We start from the raw sequence: 16,317 nt of genomic DNA on the forward strand, positions 1-16,317 counted from the left end.
TCCTCACATTTGATTGGTTGAAGAGGCGGGACTTCCGGGAAAGCAGGTTAGACATAAAGTGACAGACTTCACCTCCTGAAATTAAGAAGAAAAACCCGACGGACGACGCGTTACAAGTTATAAAACAGTAAGAAACCAGCGTAAGATTAAGAGTCTTTGAATAGCATCGGCGTGACGTGGGGTAAACTGCTGTTTTCGTTTCATAATCAGCCCCACGGCGCGATAATGTTTTAACGCTGGAAACAGCTAGCCGGCCAACAGTCCTCCTGCGTGTACTTTACGAGGCTGCGTTTAGGGGCGGCTCGTAATTTCATGGTTTAGGACGTATTCATACACCACCATTAAAACTGAGCATCTCCGGTATTTATTTACTTTTTCAGAACACACGACCTGTTAAGTCCAGGTAATTAGTCGCTTTTAACTGGTATTAGACGTCAGTTTAGCCATAAAGGACTCATGGTTTCCAAGTCATTGTTCCTCTTTAAAGGAAACGCACAGAGTTCAGTTTTAGGTAAATGAGGGTGACGTAGCAGGCAGCATGATACTGCTGATTTATTTGTCGGTAGAAAGACAAACAAATCAATTCAGTTTACTCAGAAGATAGTAATTATTCTACCATTGGCAATGCAGTAAAGTATGTAGACAACGATACCCGGTGATGTTATGATATACGGTTCATTAAATAGTAATGAAAAAAAGATATATGATAATAACTTGTATTACGTTCTGGATACGTTTTATGTAGATTTACAAAACTGCGCCATAAACATTTTAATAAAAAGCTTTTTAGTTTACAGAAAAGCCAGGCACAGATTCACTGGATAAAAATGTAAAAAAAAATTAACTGGATCTAATTTGCAATTACTTGAATATTTTATGCTGAGCTCTAATATACCATTCATAGAGGTATTTGTGTTTTTAGATTTTCAGAACTGAAGTCCTGAGTTTGGTTAGGAGACTCCCTTTTTGTAGAACGGTACATTTTTACAAGTGCTACTAAGCATCTAAAGACCTGAGGAAAAGGCCCGAGACCATCTCACGGTTAAAACTGTTTTGGTCTTATGTTTATGCCCATTGGCAGCTGAGTCTACGTCCAGGCCTGTACTTGTCTCTGGAATATGGGATTAAATGGAAAATCTCAAACTTCTCAAAGGGAAGGGTTTGGCCTAAGGATCAAATCCATAAACATGTTGTTGTTAAGCAACAGTGGTGATCATCTTGTGGTCAACATTGGGTGGGAAAGAGTGTTGTCTGGTTTTAGTTCAACGGAAAACTGTATTAAGTTAAACAAAACAATGATGCACATAAAATTACTTACCACTAAGACATCTCTGTTTAAACCCCACAACTTGATTCTTTTGTTTGATTTTTTTTTTCTTCCAATCTTCTACCTTTCATGTCTTTGTGTCTTTTCTTAGCTTTAATGTTTTAAATGCATCTGGTGTCGTTTTTTTTTTTGGTTGTTTTTTTCTGCCTCAGGCTGGGGATGATTTTCAGACATGGACGACATAAACCTTCATTATCGCTTTCTGAACTGGAGGAGACGAATTCGAGAAATTCGTGATGTGCGAGCAGTGCGTTACCGGGATCGGTGGAGGAATATGTTCAGAGATGGCGACATGCTCAGGTAATAGTGATGGGCAAGCTGAAAGTGAGAAAGCTGCATGCTCTCAGCTGAAGTAATAACTCTTGTCTTGATCCTGACGCGTCTGTAGGTATCATGGGGATTCGGACGAGGTCGGCTGTTTCGTGTCGGGCAGACCCTTGTCAAAAAAGAGGCGCTATTTTGAAGTAAGAGCTGATGGTTCCTTCTTATTGTATTGTTCTTTTCACACAGGAACTCCTGTTTTCTCTGGTTCTTGTGGTACAACAGGATCCATGTTTCTATTAATGTGAAAGCAGCAGCTTTAGTGTTACTCACCATGTGATACACAGTCATGGGGTACACCCTCATTCAGTTTTAGAGTTTTACTCAGCTATTGCATGGAGCAATTCATTGAAAGTTTACCAGATTCTTGCCTCAGGTGTACAAAGAAATGCAAGCTATGCCAGACTGTCATTATTTATCATAGACGAACCCAAAATTAGTCAATACCTTTTAGCAAGAATGAGTCGAAGTAGTTGCTGTAGACATGCCTATTAGTCTCTGACATCTTTATAGAGGAATTCTGACCCAGTATTTATTACAACATCTCTTCATGTTGTCTATGTACTACTCTCTTAAAGTCCTGCCGTCGCATTTTAGTCAGGGTGAGAGCTCTGCTTTATTAATTCATCGCAACAGCTTGATTTTCTCCTTTTCTGTTGTGGATTTACTGCTGTGTTCGGGTTCATTGTCTTGTTCCATGATGCTCAGCTGCTGCACAGATTGACTCTAGAATAGTTTCCTATAAAGAAGTTCATGATGGACTCGATGACACCAAAGGGTGTGCTGGTGCCGTAGCTGCAGAATGAGCCTGAATCATCAGCCCTGCACCCCAGTTCATGATAGCTGATGAGATGTTTGTGTCGAAATGCTGTTTGGTTTTCTCAAAACAAGTCTTATAGGCAGAGTATTGTGTAGAATTGACTTTTTTTGAGCTTCATGTTACGATATGATGCCATTCCCTCATCTAAGTCAGACCTGGAGTTTTGCTTTGATTATGTCATTCATCTTTGAGAAATACCTTATTCTCCCTCTGTTCTTTGTTCTGGAGCTGATTGTGTAAAGAAAAATGAATCAACTCAGGAAGTTTTCTTGAGTCAGAGGCTTCTTCCAACCTGCTGCAATACTGACCACTGCAGGAGAGCCTTCCTACTCTCAGCTATAAGTATTTAAAATAAAATGGATATTGCTACTTTATTTTGGGATTGAAATAGAATAGAATTGAATTAACTCAATATTAGTTATAAATATGCATATATTTAAGCCAAATTATATAATTTTAACCCTGTGTAAGTTGGGTAAAATCCTCAGTAAACTCAAAATGTTGCCTCTATTCCAACACTCTTTAAAGATATGCATCATAAATCCACAGTGGAAAAAGAACGGTTCAGCTGCATCATTAAAAGCACCAAAATGACGACATTGATATTTGTGGTGAATGTGGGAAATCTTCTGAGCAGAACCGTATTTTCTGCTGCATAGGAAACATTCAAAATAAATGTGTAAAACCACTCAACACTTCTTCTTTACAAGTAGAAACGTAGCAGGCTCATTACTCAGATAGCTGTAGTTATTTGGTAATTTAAACCGTTGTCAGAGGAACTGTTTGTCTGTCTGTAAATCCACATTGCGTAACGTTTTGTGGTGTTGAATTTGCACTAAAAGACCCTGAACTATGCCTGCTTGCTCTGAAGAATGCCAAACTTTAATTATGATATCAATCGGCTCAAATCCTAACATTTAACCAATATCCAGAAGATCCCAACTAATCTGTGTCTAACAAATTATTTAAAATTCAGACCTTATAGTTGCATAAAGATAAGCTTGAGCTGTAATTTTTGACCTTTGGGCACTTATGACTCAGTTATCTTTAGCCATCACTGTGGTTTCTGAGCGTTTGCTCATTTCTTTGTGATCTAGATACTGTACATGACAAGCAAATAAGGACAGTGAGTGTTTCTGAGTTCGCCATGCTCTAACTTGCCTTACAGTTACATCCTGGCTGGTTTAATGTGCGGTGACGTTCTCAGCCCCGAAACTTACTGGCGGCTCATTCTTCTGACTCAGCTGTTCTCAGGAAGAGAAAGAAAACGGTAGATATGTGGGAGTAAGTGAAAAGTTTACCGATTGGAGATCTGATTGGAGATGTGGGGGTTTCTCTGTAGGTTACAGGGAAATGCAGGCTTATTACTTTTTACGCCCATTGAACCAGTGATGAAATGAGGTCATGGGAAACAATTTGAAAGTTTCCTCTTCCTCGTCTCCGTGGATTGCGCTATAAATGTGCCCCATCGGGCGCCCTGAGGCTGATGTCATGTGGTCACTATGTAGTTATTACAACAGTTGTGAATGGTTGACTTAGAAATGTAATCAAGCAAAAACAGAATGAACTCATCGCAAAATAAAATCTAATCGACTTTGTCATGAAAAACTAGAGGGTAAATCTCTTCTCAGCTTCTCGTTTTCTAACATTCCCGTGTTTGTCCCAACATACCAGACATAAACGTGCATTCCCACCCAGAAGGCTTCTTCTTTGGCTCTTGGCATGTGTTTATCTTGCAATAATGGAGTCCTTGTTCTTTCCAGGTGACTGTCAATGATACAGGAGTGAGGGGGATGATCGCTGTCGGTTTGGTGCCTCAGTCCCACAAGCTGGATCATCAGCCTGGCTGGCTCCCAAACTCTGTAGCTTTTCATGCTGATGATGGCAAGTAGGTCATGATGATTTGTTTTGATCTTTACAGTGTGTTGTAAGGTTGCAGATTCGTTCATCTCTGGCTCAGTTCAAGCCTTGCTAACTCTTCCACATTTTGTGAAACTACAGTTAGAAGTGTCTTTGTATTTTGTTGGGATTTTATGTGACTGACTAATGTTGTTTCTTTTGGTTTTTTTACATAAGAATCTCAAGTGTGGTGTGATTTGTGATTTTGAAGTGCTACTTATTCATTCCTTACTTTAACATTTCTGCTAGCATTACCTCTGTAATTTGAGCTCAGTATAAATCCAGCCAGTCTGGGAAGTAGCATACAGTATGCTGTAAATTATATATAGTATAATATTCCAAGATCTGAACATCATTTGGAGCTTTGTTTGAAACATTTAAGATGGAAAGAGTATGGCACAACTGCAAACTTACCAAAACAATCCCCTCTTCTTTTCCTCCTCAGTCATTCATTAGTTTATGCTTTTTTATGATAAATCCAAATAAAAATACATTACAATTTGCTTTTTTAATGTAACAAGTTGAAGAGATATTAATTCTGTTTCAAATCGCTGCATGTTATTTCAGCACTTCTTAGGTTTTTTTTGCTCAGTTCTCTTCAAAGTGTCTTGGAATTAGATGATGGTAAGTAACCCGTCGGAGTCTCTTCCCTGCAGGCTCTATAATGGCAGCACCGTTGGACAGCAGTTCGGTGCCAAATGCTGCAGAGGCGACAAAATCGGTTGTGGAATATCGTTCGACTCCGATGACGGACAGATAACAGTGTTTTTTACCAAGAATGGCGAAGAAGTAAGTGTCCTGTTTTTCACATACAAACCCCTACCGGGCGCGCGTCTAAACATTTTCTGGCTCTCCAAACGTTCGCTCAGATCGGCAGTGTTGAGATCCCAGCGTCTCCTGAAGATCTCTACCCTGCAGTGGGGATGCACTCGCTGGGGGAGGAAGTGGTTTTGGACCTGAATGCTGACTGGAGGGCGGAGGAGGATGATGGACAGATGATAGTTGATAGTCATGAGGAGGACTGGAGCCGTCTCCATGACGTCAAAGTGACGGGCACGGTAAGTCAGTCAGAGGGTTTGTCAGTCCTGAGGGAAATGTGCAAAGATTTCTTTGCGTGAGTCACTTCACTTCAGTCACTTCACTTCATAGCAGCTGAAAGTTGGACGTTTAAAAACTGAGGTGGAATCAGGCGAAGATGAGCTGCAAAGGCCTCCTCTTCAGGTTTCTATGTGTGAAAATTAGCATTTAGATGGGGCTGGGATTCTTCTTCATTCTGTCCATGAGAGTTTTTAGTGAGTACTGAAGGCACCTTTACTAAAAAGAAAGAAGTAATATGATAAATTGTCTGAATAAATAATGTAAGTGCTGTGTTAAATGGGTGAAGTTAATTAAATATGCCCGTTCTCTAGCTTTAGCAAAGAAAACCTCACACCTAGAAACACTTACCAAGTCTCCCTCTGAATATTTTGGCAGGTTTCGTCCCCCCGCTCCCCCCAAAAAAACCCAAACTACTTAAAAAATGTATCAAAAAACAAAACGGAACGTTCTGTGCCTTGCAAAAGTAGCTATTATTCCTGAACTTTTCCACATTTTGTCACATTGCTTCTGCAACCGTCTATGTATTAGGATTTAATCCGTTAGACCAACACAAGGTAGCGTTTTTACGAAGTGAAAGGAAAATTGTGCAAAGTTTCATTTTTAGTTTTCACAAATAAAAATCTGAAAACTGTGATCTACATTCTATTAAGTCATTTAGCTTAGCTCATGAGCAGCTCAAGCTCAGTCAGATTTGATGGAGGGATTGTCTGTGAACGGCAGCTTTCATGACTTACTGCAGATTCTGTCAGATTTAGGTCTAGACTTTGACCAGGTTGTTCTAATACATCAATATGCTGGAATCTAAACCACCCCATTGATTTATGTTCAGGGTTGTTGTCTCCTTGGCTCTGCTCCAGTCTTAAGTCGTTTGCTTTTAATGACAGGTTTTCTCCCAGGATTTTCCTGTATTCAGCACTACCCACCTTCCCAGAAGAGAATGAGTCTCTACCAAATGATAGAACCTGCACCAAATGATACCAAATGATAGAACCTGCACCATGTTTCACTATGAAACTCTTTAGGGTGATGGATTTCCTCCGTGAAGACTGTTTGTATTTTGGCCAGAAAGTTGAGTTTTGGTCTCGTCTAATCACAGCACCTTCTTCCACAGGTTTGCGCTGCCTCCCACACGGCTTGTGTTGAATTTAAAACACTGACTTCTTGAAAGTTTTATTTGTACTATGGCTTTTTTTCCCTTAATTTTTCCATAAAACCCAGATTTGTGGAGTGCATAACTAGTAGGTGTCCTTTCACCTGAGGTGTTTATTTCCGCAGCTTCCTCAGGGTTACCAGGATCTTTTAGCTGCTTCTCAGAATATCGTCGTCCTTGTTGAGTTTTGCAACCTAAATGTGATTCAAACTTGTCCTCAAGGAGACTGAAGGATCTGCTGTGTTTGGTTTTCGTGAAGCTGTATCAGTTTAGATAAATAGCCATGTTTATGTTTGTGTTGGTCTGTCACATAAAATACCTATAAAGTCAAATTATATGAATATTATTGTCAGTCACTGTAGCTCATAGAAGAAAGAGAGGCAGAGATGCAACATATGAAACGAAAAGTTGCTCAGACGTACTTCTGCTCATCCTGAGTCATCTTATCTCCACTTGCTCTGTGCAGCATCAGCCTTGCGCCATCTAGATGCTGCAGCACACAGGCAGCACTCTGTTTATTCTGAGTTTGCAGATCGTTTAGAAAGCAAATGAGCCTCTACGTCAGCTGAATGTCCCTGATCCGATGAACTGAGCAGTCTATACACCTTGACTAAACGGATCATATCAGTGTTGCAGAGTTGCTTAAGCTTCAGGGAGTAAGGCTTCCCCTGCATATAGTTGTGAAAGCTGTTAGATGTACTGTGAGCTTTAGATTTCAATAGTTATTATCTACAGAAAGTGTATCTGTTCCTGTTCTTCCACTAAACCTTCCTCCTTTGAATGGGAGCACACCATAGGTGTCTAATGTGGTTAAATCACAGATTAGACCAAGAAGTGCGAATCATGCAGCCATGATTACTGGACAGTCACTTTCATAACGTGTGTAGATACTAAATTAATGTGAATGTTTATAAGGCTACAATCTGGTGTGGTTAAGATTTATTGAGATATAAAAAAAATCTACACAAATGATTTATGTATCTGACCTGGTGACCCACACCGAGTGTGTTTAAAGTAATCTAGATTACTGTTCATTTTTCACTTTGACGTTTAGAAGAGCAATGGAGGAAAAATATTAATTCTGGAAGTTGAGAACGCCAGTATTTGATATAATACCACTCATCCTTTGCATCACTGGCTTTATCGTGTGATCTCTCATTTTCCAGCGTCTTGTTGCTGCTCTGCAGTTCAGAGCGGAGAAGGGACAAAAGCAGTGGAAACTGGGCTTCTCCGTAACGACTGCTGACTGCCTGGGAATAGCACAGCGAAGCTGGATTCAGTGGTTTTATAGGAAAACTGTCGTTAGGAGAGAGCAAATGGGTGAAGGGGTGCGAGCGCCTTGTACACGAGGGTAATTGACAGCGCTAAAACCCTCCTCTTTGCTCTGGTTGTTTCTGATGCGCTACTATATTTGTGCAGACAGTACTGGGAGAAGGAAGTTTTGTTTTGTTTTTTTCTCACAGATTATCTCATATTGTATTGTCAGGACAGTGATAGTTCAAACAAATATGCAAAAAGAGATATTTTTACAAAAGTTACCTTTAATGTAATGAAATAAAAATGGTTCTAGTTAACCGGCTAAAACAATTTTTAATTTCTTTTTCTGAAGCTTGAATAGAACAACTTTTAACTGTAAAACTTAACTTGAAGGCTCTTATTTGACCGTGCTGCAGGCCTCATGCTGGGAGTTTTGTCATTCACTGTACAAACTATCATGCATAAACAGTCTACTGAACAAACTCTGCTTGCTCAGCATGATGAATAAACCATCGACGTTGTTTTATCTCGGAGCCAGAGTGGCGTGTCTTTAGTTCAGCTGCAACAGAAAGTGATGGTTTGGCTGTGAACTGCGCCGACACGCTGTGCATCTCCGAATCTCCTGGGATTTTTAGCCCGGCTTGTCCCGACACATTCAGCAGCTCTCAATGTTGAGTCTAGAAGTGACAACCCGACAGATTAAAGCAGCAGACGTGAGCTTTAGTGTTAGCAGGTGGTGCAACCCAAGCTCCCTCCATTGATGACCCAAACGCACTCACATGTGTCAGGAAACGTTAACACTTATTTTCCACCGCGACATTAACAGTGCTCCACATCGGAGAGGTGTTTAAAACTATTTGGCAATAGTTTATGAGATGATCTTAGGTTTTTCTTCATTATGTTTTACTTAGATGGCTTAAAATAATATTTTATCTCCCCTTTTCACAAATAAAATCTGCCGTCATGCTGGTGCAGAAAACTGCAGGTTTACACAAGCAGGAGATTATAAACTCCTGCTTTTCTTTTACATTACAAACTTGAGGTGCCATGCCTTCAGCCAATGCAGTCATTAAATTACCTTTTAAAGCTTTACAGTCTCTTTATGATGTGTATGATTTACAGAGGAAATGAAAGATGGCTTTAGCTCCAGCTGGTCAGAAATGGACATAAACTACATCGTTGGCGTGACACTAAGATTAATTTGGGTTTATTATTAAGGCTTTATTGAAATCGTTCTCTTTTTCAGAGTGGAAATAAAAGTTAAATGAATTTCAGAAAAAGAGTGCATTTTAAATTCACAGTTGACTTCTAATATAATTTCACAGGTTGAACATTCCCAGCCTTTCATTTCAGTAAACTAGTTTACATCCTCTGCAGTTTATATTTTCTCTTAACTTTAAACCCCCACAAGTTAAAAAAAAAAAACAATATTTAAACCAACTCGGGCTGCATTTTACAGGGTTTTAAGGAGTTTACATTCAGATACATTAAATCCTGCAATGATTGTCGAAATGTTTAATTAAAAGAATCACTGATTTTTGCTATCAATGTCTCCATTGAGAGGGAGAAAGAAAGAGACACTCTGATCAACATAATTTGACTGCTACATTTTTTTTTTTGTCGAATACAGGTGTAAGTGTTCGCAGCTGCCCAGAGTTGTTGATTAATACCTAATGTTTAATAACAGAGCTGCAGCTGGAGCATGTGTGTGTAGTTATCCTTACTACGAGACAGGTCTATGTATTTTAATAACCATAGAAATTATTTTAAATCGGCTCCAGATCTAAGCAGCTATGAAACTGTCATAGATTATGTCTTTGCCGACTGATCCCAATCAAAGCCCTGCTTTTTCTCAGAGTTGGGAGTTGAGCTCAGTAGACTTTGGTTAAAATCAACTTTACTTGTACATTTTTCACGCATTTTTCATAGAGATTAATGGTGGGATTTCACAGTTTTCCTCACGTTGTGGACTCTCCTGTTGCAGGGGGCAGAGATCCCCAGATTACAGCAGCACTCCTACACGAGGAGAAGCAATTCAGAGTCAGGGGATCTGATCAATATAAATGGCCTGGTATCATGTAAATGCACACAAAAAAATGGCCTAGTTAGATTAAAAAGGTTTTTGGAAAATCAATTTATGGATAAAGAAGCAGTCAGAATCCTATTGGCGAGGCACACTTACTGATCCCACTGCTAACCAAATTCCTCATCTCTAATTTCACAGATGATTGATTCTTTGGCAAAACTAGGTGTCCCAACAGCACAATGATCCTAAACACAAACTTCTGGAGCGGCTTTAACAAATCCCCAACCTCAAACTGGCCAATCACATAATTAGGTTTTAAAAGCTAAGAAAACGACTGCTGTGTACGGTGGTGGTAGCATCATGTTGTGTGTCCGGTTTGCCGCTTCCAAAACCGTAGCATCACACCAGGTGGGGATTTCAAACCAATCAAAACCGATTTCCATACAGATAAACAGTTTAACACTGAAGGGTTAGTTTGGACTTACTGCGACATTATCGTCTATAATTGCTCTCCTATCTGAAGAATTGAGTTCATTTTCACAGGCTGATGGAAGCTGACTAACTGGACTTATGTACACTGAATCAATCTGCCTCACCAGGTAAATGTGACTCCGCCTGAATATTTATCAAACAGGTATAAAACCTATTTGCTGCTGCTGCACAACTGAGGCAGAAACCCAATGGATCTGGCAGGTTGACGCAGCCGGATGACTCGAACCATGAAGCTTAGAAACACGGAGGCAGCTCAGCTGGAAGAGCTCCAGATGTGCCTAAGTGTTTACATCTGAATAAAACGCAGAGCTTTATCCAGCTGATGTGAATGCTTTCATTTTGATGGCTAAGGTCAGCTAAAGCAGGAAGTGTATGTCTGACTGGCTGCTAGCTTTCACTTCTCTTGAGAGTTTATTTTATTTCCAACAAGTTCAGGAGAAGATGACATCTTTCTGCTGCATATAAGGGAACTATTTCGCTTAAATTCAGAGGAAAAGGAAGCAGAGCATCTATTTCTAGCAGTAAAAGTCAGTTGCTTTGGACAGAAGACTGAAACTGTTTCTCTAAAATTACTTAAAGGAGCTGTGTTGTGTAAAATTGACTTTTCTTTGCTTTAAGTTTTATTCTCATTAAAAATATACCTGGAGCGTTGTCTTGAGTCTTTCATGCATGTTTGAGAAACCCTTTAATCTCCATGGCAACCATTCAGCTGTGCAGAAAGCCTGGGTGGACATAGCTCCACCTTCTAGGCGGAGCTTCTCCTCGGAGCTGCAGTTTACAAGTTTTAAAGCGTTCGCGTTAAAAAGCAGTTCTCTCTCTGACTCCCCCACTCTGCTCCTTCAGACTAGCCAGCAGAAATTAGCAAACACCTGGTGGAAACGAGCTTCTGCTGAGTTCATTATATGAGCTACTTCTCAGTGTAATGCTGGTAAAAATGTTGTTAAAGGGTTAATGGAGGAGTGATGTTGTAATGACTTCCTGAAGGAGGCGTTTCAGAAAGAGCAGGAGTTTTAAAGAGACAAAGACCTAATTTCTTAAAATTACCAAGTCACATTTCTTTAAAGTTATATTTGACATATAAAGCATTTTTAATAACAACTGAAGGTAGCACACTTGTTTGTTTGTGCTATAAAATGACGCTGTCCCTGGAGAATACCCAACACTGCCCTTTAAAAGGCAAATTTCTCTCTCAAAATTAAAATACAAATCATATTGATCTCTGTGCAACATTTTAAAATCATTGATTTGATGTCAGCCAGTGATGTCGGGGCCATTTTTCTTCTCACACCCACAGCTGTTGGAGTACATGGGGAAAGGGAAGGGCATCATGGACGTGGGCCTGGCTCAGGCTCGGCGACCCCTCAACCCTCGCTTCCACTACTACGAGCTGGAGATCACAGACGCTGGAGAGAAGTGTTACATCGCCCTGGGTCTGGCACGCAGGGTGAGCGCCGCTGCCTTACATCAATCCAGAGATTAATTCACTGCACGCGCTCCGTGTTTTATTAAACGCTCCTCTTCCCTCCTCAAACACCTCGCCATCCGTCTCCCTCGTATGTACTTTTGCTCTCAGTGTTTCCAGTGCGAGTGATGGATGGGCGTTAGAGGAAAAGCTAACAACTGAATAAATATTGTCTCATTTCGCCTCCATGTCCGGTTTTCCATCAAAAGTTGTTTCTTCCATTTACACGCTGATCCACTATGGAGGGATTACAGTTCAAAATGGCATAGAGATAAGATCAGATTATTTTTTTTCTAGAAATATTCCTTCCTTCTGTAGATGGGAATGAATTATGGTATGTAAAGTCTTACTTAATTCTTCCCCTCATAAAAATTTAATAAGCAATATATATTTTGGAAATAAGCCTCGTTGAATGTTTGCCGTCATTCGCCTCAAGTGAAGTCATCACGAACACTGAGCACATCCTGTTTTAATATAAATAAAACGCTGCAGTAATTGCTGAGGGGGCACTTATCATGTCGTTTGTGTGTGTGTATACGAAGGATATGGAATGCGATGTCGTTGCAAGCTTTCGCTTGCTGCTCTCGACTGTTTGCCTCTAATTGATTGAGCATCAGTCATCGGAGTCGCAGCGCTGCTTTGCCAGCTGTGATAGCACCCACAGCCCAGGAGATGATGAATTATTGCTGCTGACGCTCAGATTGCCCCGTCTGTGCTGCTCTGACTTACTCTGTGTGGGCTTGTTATACCCTCAAGTCAGACGGGGCAGAGAATAGCGCTCTGTCATTTGGTTGATTATTTTCCTGGAATTGTTTTTCTTGCCGTGTCTGTGGTTAGTTGAGGAATTATAAATCCATCAGAGGGTCATTTCTCACATCTTCTCTTGTAAGGGCATCAGGCTGCTGATGGGAAGCATTACCTCCTGCTGCAAAAATCAAAACATCTTCTTCACTATCATCGTAACCTGAGCTTGGCGAGCTTATTAGTCGCTCAGAGGTTAAGTACGCTGGATAAATGAGCGATTGTTTATTGTGGATTCCTTTTCTGTTTTCTTCCGTAAGGGCAAAGTGTCAATGGGTCTGTTGTGTTTGTGTTGGCTTACTTTATGTTTCTTTCCTTCCAGCACTCTCAATTTGCTCTGTTCCCAATTCATGCCCTCCATTTTTTTTTTTTACCAAGCCATTATTACCGCCTCTGTTGTCACATTCTTTTAACTTCTACCTGTAAACAAGCCATTTCATGTACGTATTCGTGGCAGGGAAGACATTACAGATGTCCTTTGGCTCAAATAAATGTCTTCAGCTCATCAAAAAAAAAAAAAAAATATTTATCAGATATTGAAGGTGGAGCAGAGGAGTGTCTCCTCTGGGAAGCTTTGTGGTGACAGAGAAAAGGTTTTGGTATTTGGCTAACTTAGGCTGGGTTCTCACAGCAGTCAAATTCGACCGATATCCGACTTTTTCATTACAGTCTGAACAGCCCGGTTCCCATCTTTTTACCCCTCCAAAAAATCCAATCTGTGGTGCTAAATCGTATACATATCTGATTGTTTTCAAAGCGTCTGCAGTCTGAACAGCCACGTCGGACTTTATCCAACTTATATGCCATTGATGCAAGACATGCATCATAATTCTGTACCAGAAAAAGCCAGACGCAGTGAGTCCAGGCATAAAACATGGTTAAAAATTAAAATTAAACTTATGAAAGAAGCCCGTGTCACTGGTATAGAATGATAAGTCAACTAAGTGATAAGTCAAAAGATATAATATTACAATTATTTAATAAAATCTCGGAGGAGGGAAAATTACCAGAGTTATGGAAGGAATCTATTATTGTACTGATAGCTAAACCAGGAAAAGATCATTCAAAACCAGAAAGTTATAGGCTAATAGCATTAACTTCGAACTTATGTAAAATAATGGAAAAAATGATTAATAATAGATTAGTGTATTATTTAAATAAAAAGGGATATATTTCTAATTATCATTGTGGTTTTTGTAAAGGGAGCAGCACTAATGACTCAACGTTATGTCTTGAGCATGAAGTTAGAAGAGCTCAAGTAAACAAAGAAACTGTAGTGGCAGTATTTTTCGATATTGAAAAAGCATATAATATGATCTGGGTAGAGGGATTTGATGGGTAATAAATGTGATCATCCAACTCGGGAAATTTTAAAATCATGTTGGGAAAAGGAAAAGAAAGAGATGAGGAGTTATGGATGGAAAATTGAAAAGGACGTAAAGGAATTTAAAATGGATACTCTAGAAATTAGTCAAACAGATCCAATATCAATTATACCACCCTTGATTCTACCAGAAACAATAGTAGATATATCAATAATGGTAAAGAAACAAGACAAAACTAATGTGGTAGATAGATATTCAGTGCAATCACATTTAAATCATTATTGTCGGCATCTCCAAATTTATACAGACGCATCAAGAATAGCCGGAAAAATAGGAATAGCTTTTGCAATCCCAGAATTCAATTTGAAAATAGGGAAGCGAATTACGGATGGGTTATCAATTTAAACAGGTGAAATGTTAGCTATACTATTGACATTACAATGGATAGAGGAGGTAAAACCACTGCAAACAATAATTTGCTCAGATTCAAGCTCGGCTTTGTTGAGCATAGAATATAATAATACAGATGGTAGGATGGACATCTTATTAGGAATATATCATTCTCTATTTAGAATACAAAATATGGGGTTAGTAGTTGTTTTTGTATGGGTACCAGCACATATAGGGGTAGTAGGTAACGAGAGGGCTGATAAAATAGCAAAGAGGGCAAAACATAATCCTATTAGTTTTGCAGTTAGGACAAGTAAATCTGAGGGGAAAAGTAAAGTCAAAGAGGAGCTGATGATGGCAGAGAAGGTGGGATGAAAGTTTAATAGGAAGACGTTTTTATAAAATTCATAAGTTTATAAGAAGGAAAAGGAAGGGAAGAAGAAACAGGAAGGAGGAAAGAATAATAAGGTTACGGTTCGGTCATACAGGGCTTAATTATTCACTTTTTAAAATACAGAAGCATAAAACTGGAAAGTGTGATTATTGTGAGAAGTTTGAAACAATAGAGCATGTTATTTTAGAGTGTTATAAATATGAAGAGGAGAGAAGATGCATGTTGAGAGAGTGTGAAGGTATTAAATTTACATATATTACATATATAACACGCCATTTCAACCAAAGGTTTGTAATGTGCTTCCTAACCATTTTTTATTTGTAAGTATTGATTTTATTTTTTAGCCATTTAGCCAAGCCTCTGTCTCTGCTAATGACATCTTCAAAACATTTTTTGATCCCAGGCTTAGTTTATGGACTGAACAGACAGAAACAGTTACCATTATACATTTTGAACTGTTGATTTTATTTTTGAACCATTTTTTTTATTGTAAAGTGTTGATTCTATTTTTGAACCATTTTTTTTATTGTAAAGTGTTGATTCTATTTTTGAACCATTTTTTATTTTAAAGTGTTGATTTTATTTTTGAACCATTTTTTTTAATTGTAAAGCGTAGTTATTATTGAAACCTTATTTATTTTGAAGTGTTGACTTTATTTTTGAACCCTTTATTTTGAAGTGTTGATTGTCTGAAAGACCTTAGACATGAATTGCCCCATATGGGGTTTGAACCGATGACCTCAGCATTACCAGCACCGTGCTCTAACCTGCTGAGCTAACTCACCTACCTTACAAATTGTTGAGTTTCCATGGATTTAAGAAGAACTTACATGATCTTACCAATGGAGATTTGATAAAAGTGCTTATATTCCAATGTTTTTCAAAACAACATACATAATATTTTATTTTCCAGAGATTTTGTATTTTGAAGTGCTGATATTATTTTTGAACCATTTTTAATTTTCAAGTGATTGTATTTCAGAGATATTTTTATTTTAATGTCTTAATTTTATTTTTGAACCATCTTTTATTTGTAAGTATTGATTTTATTTTTTAGCCATTTAACCAAGTCTCTGTAGAACCATTTGTCTCTGCTAATGACATCTTTAATACATTTTTTTGATCCCAGGCTTAGTTTATGGACTGTAATGTGAAATTGGGCACAATTATAAGTCTGACAGTTTGTTCACCAAGTTTCTGTGCTCTCTGAGAGGATCTGTAAGTATTTGACATTGTTCCATGCCCATCATTGACGTCAGTCTCTAACAAAATGTGGATCATCTACCAGGAACACTGCATAGAGCATGAGTTTCTGTAGTGTAGTGGTTATCACGTTTGCTTCACATGCAAAAGGTCACTGGTTTGAAACCAGACAGAAACAGATTTTGCATGTTCTATACATCACAGGTGTTTACTAAAGGTCAACAAGGGTTCTGTGGTGTCATGGTCTGTACTCAGAATCAAGGCATCTGAATGCAAACCTCAGTTGAAATTTTCATGCGTTGCGTCTCACATCATCAACTTTGGAACCTCAAACTGAAACAAAGCAGAGAAG

At 39.0% G+C, this 16,317-nt stretch overlaps 1 protein-coding gene across 2 annotated transcripts in view; it reads left to right on the forward strand.

Annotated features, from left to right (window-relative positions):
* Positions 1-16,317, forward strand: part of LOC103147612 (SPRY domain-containing protein 3-like) — a 20,337-nt gene continuing 4,020 nt past the window's right edge. Inside the window, exons 1-7 of one of the 2 annotated variants that reach the window (XM_007566033.2) lie at positions 1-127; positions 1,480-1,627; positions 1,716-1,791; positions 4,232-4,356; positions 5,024-5,156; positions 5,237-5,425; positions 11,685-11,834. In XM_007566033.2, coding sequence (XP_007566095.1) covers positions 1,500-1,627; positions 1,716-1,791; positions 4,232-4,356; positions 5,024-5,156; positions 5,237-5,425; positions 11,685-11,834 — 801 coding nt within the window. In that variant the 5' untranslated portion in view covers positions 1-127; positions 1,480-1,499. Of the gene's footprint in view, positions 128-326; positions 404-1,479; positions 1,628-1,715; positions 1,792-4,231; positions 4,357-5,023; positions 5,157-5,236; positions 5,426-11,684; positions 11,835-16,317 lie in introns of those variants that run through there. The other variant, XM_016678664.1, reaches the window with a different exon arrangement.

Source organism: Poecilia formosa, unplaced genomic scaffold (genome assembly GCF_000485575.1).
Source record: "Poecilia formosa unplaced genomic scaffold, Poecilia_formosa-5.1.2 Scaffold186, whole genome shotgun sequence".
Taxonomy (NCBI): Eukaryota; Metazoa; Chordata; class Actinopteri; order Cyprinodontiformes; family Poeciliidae; genus Poecilia; species Poecilia formosa.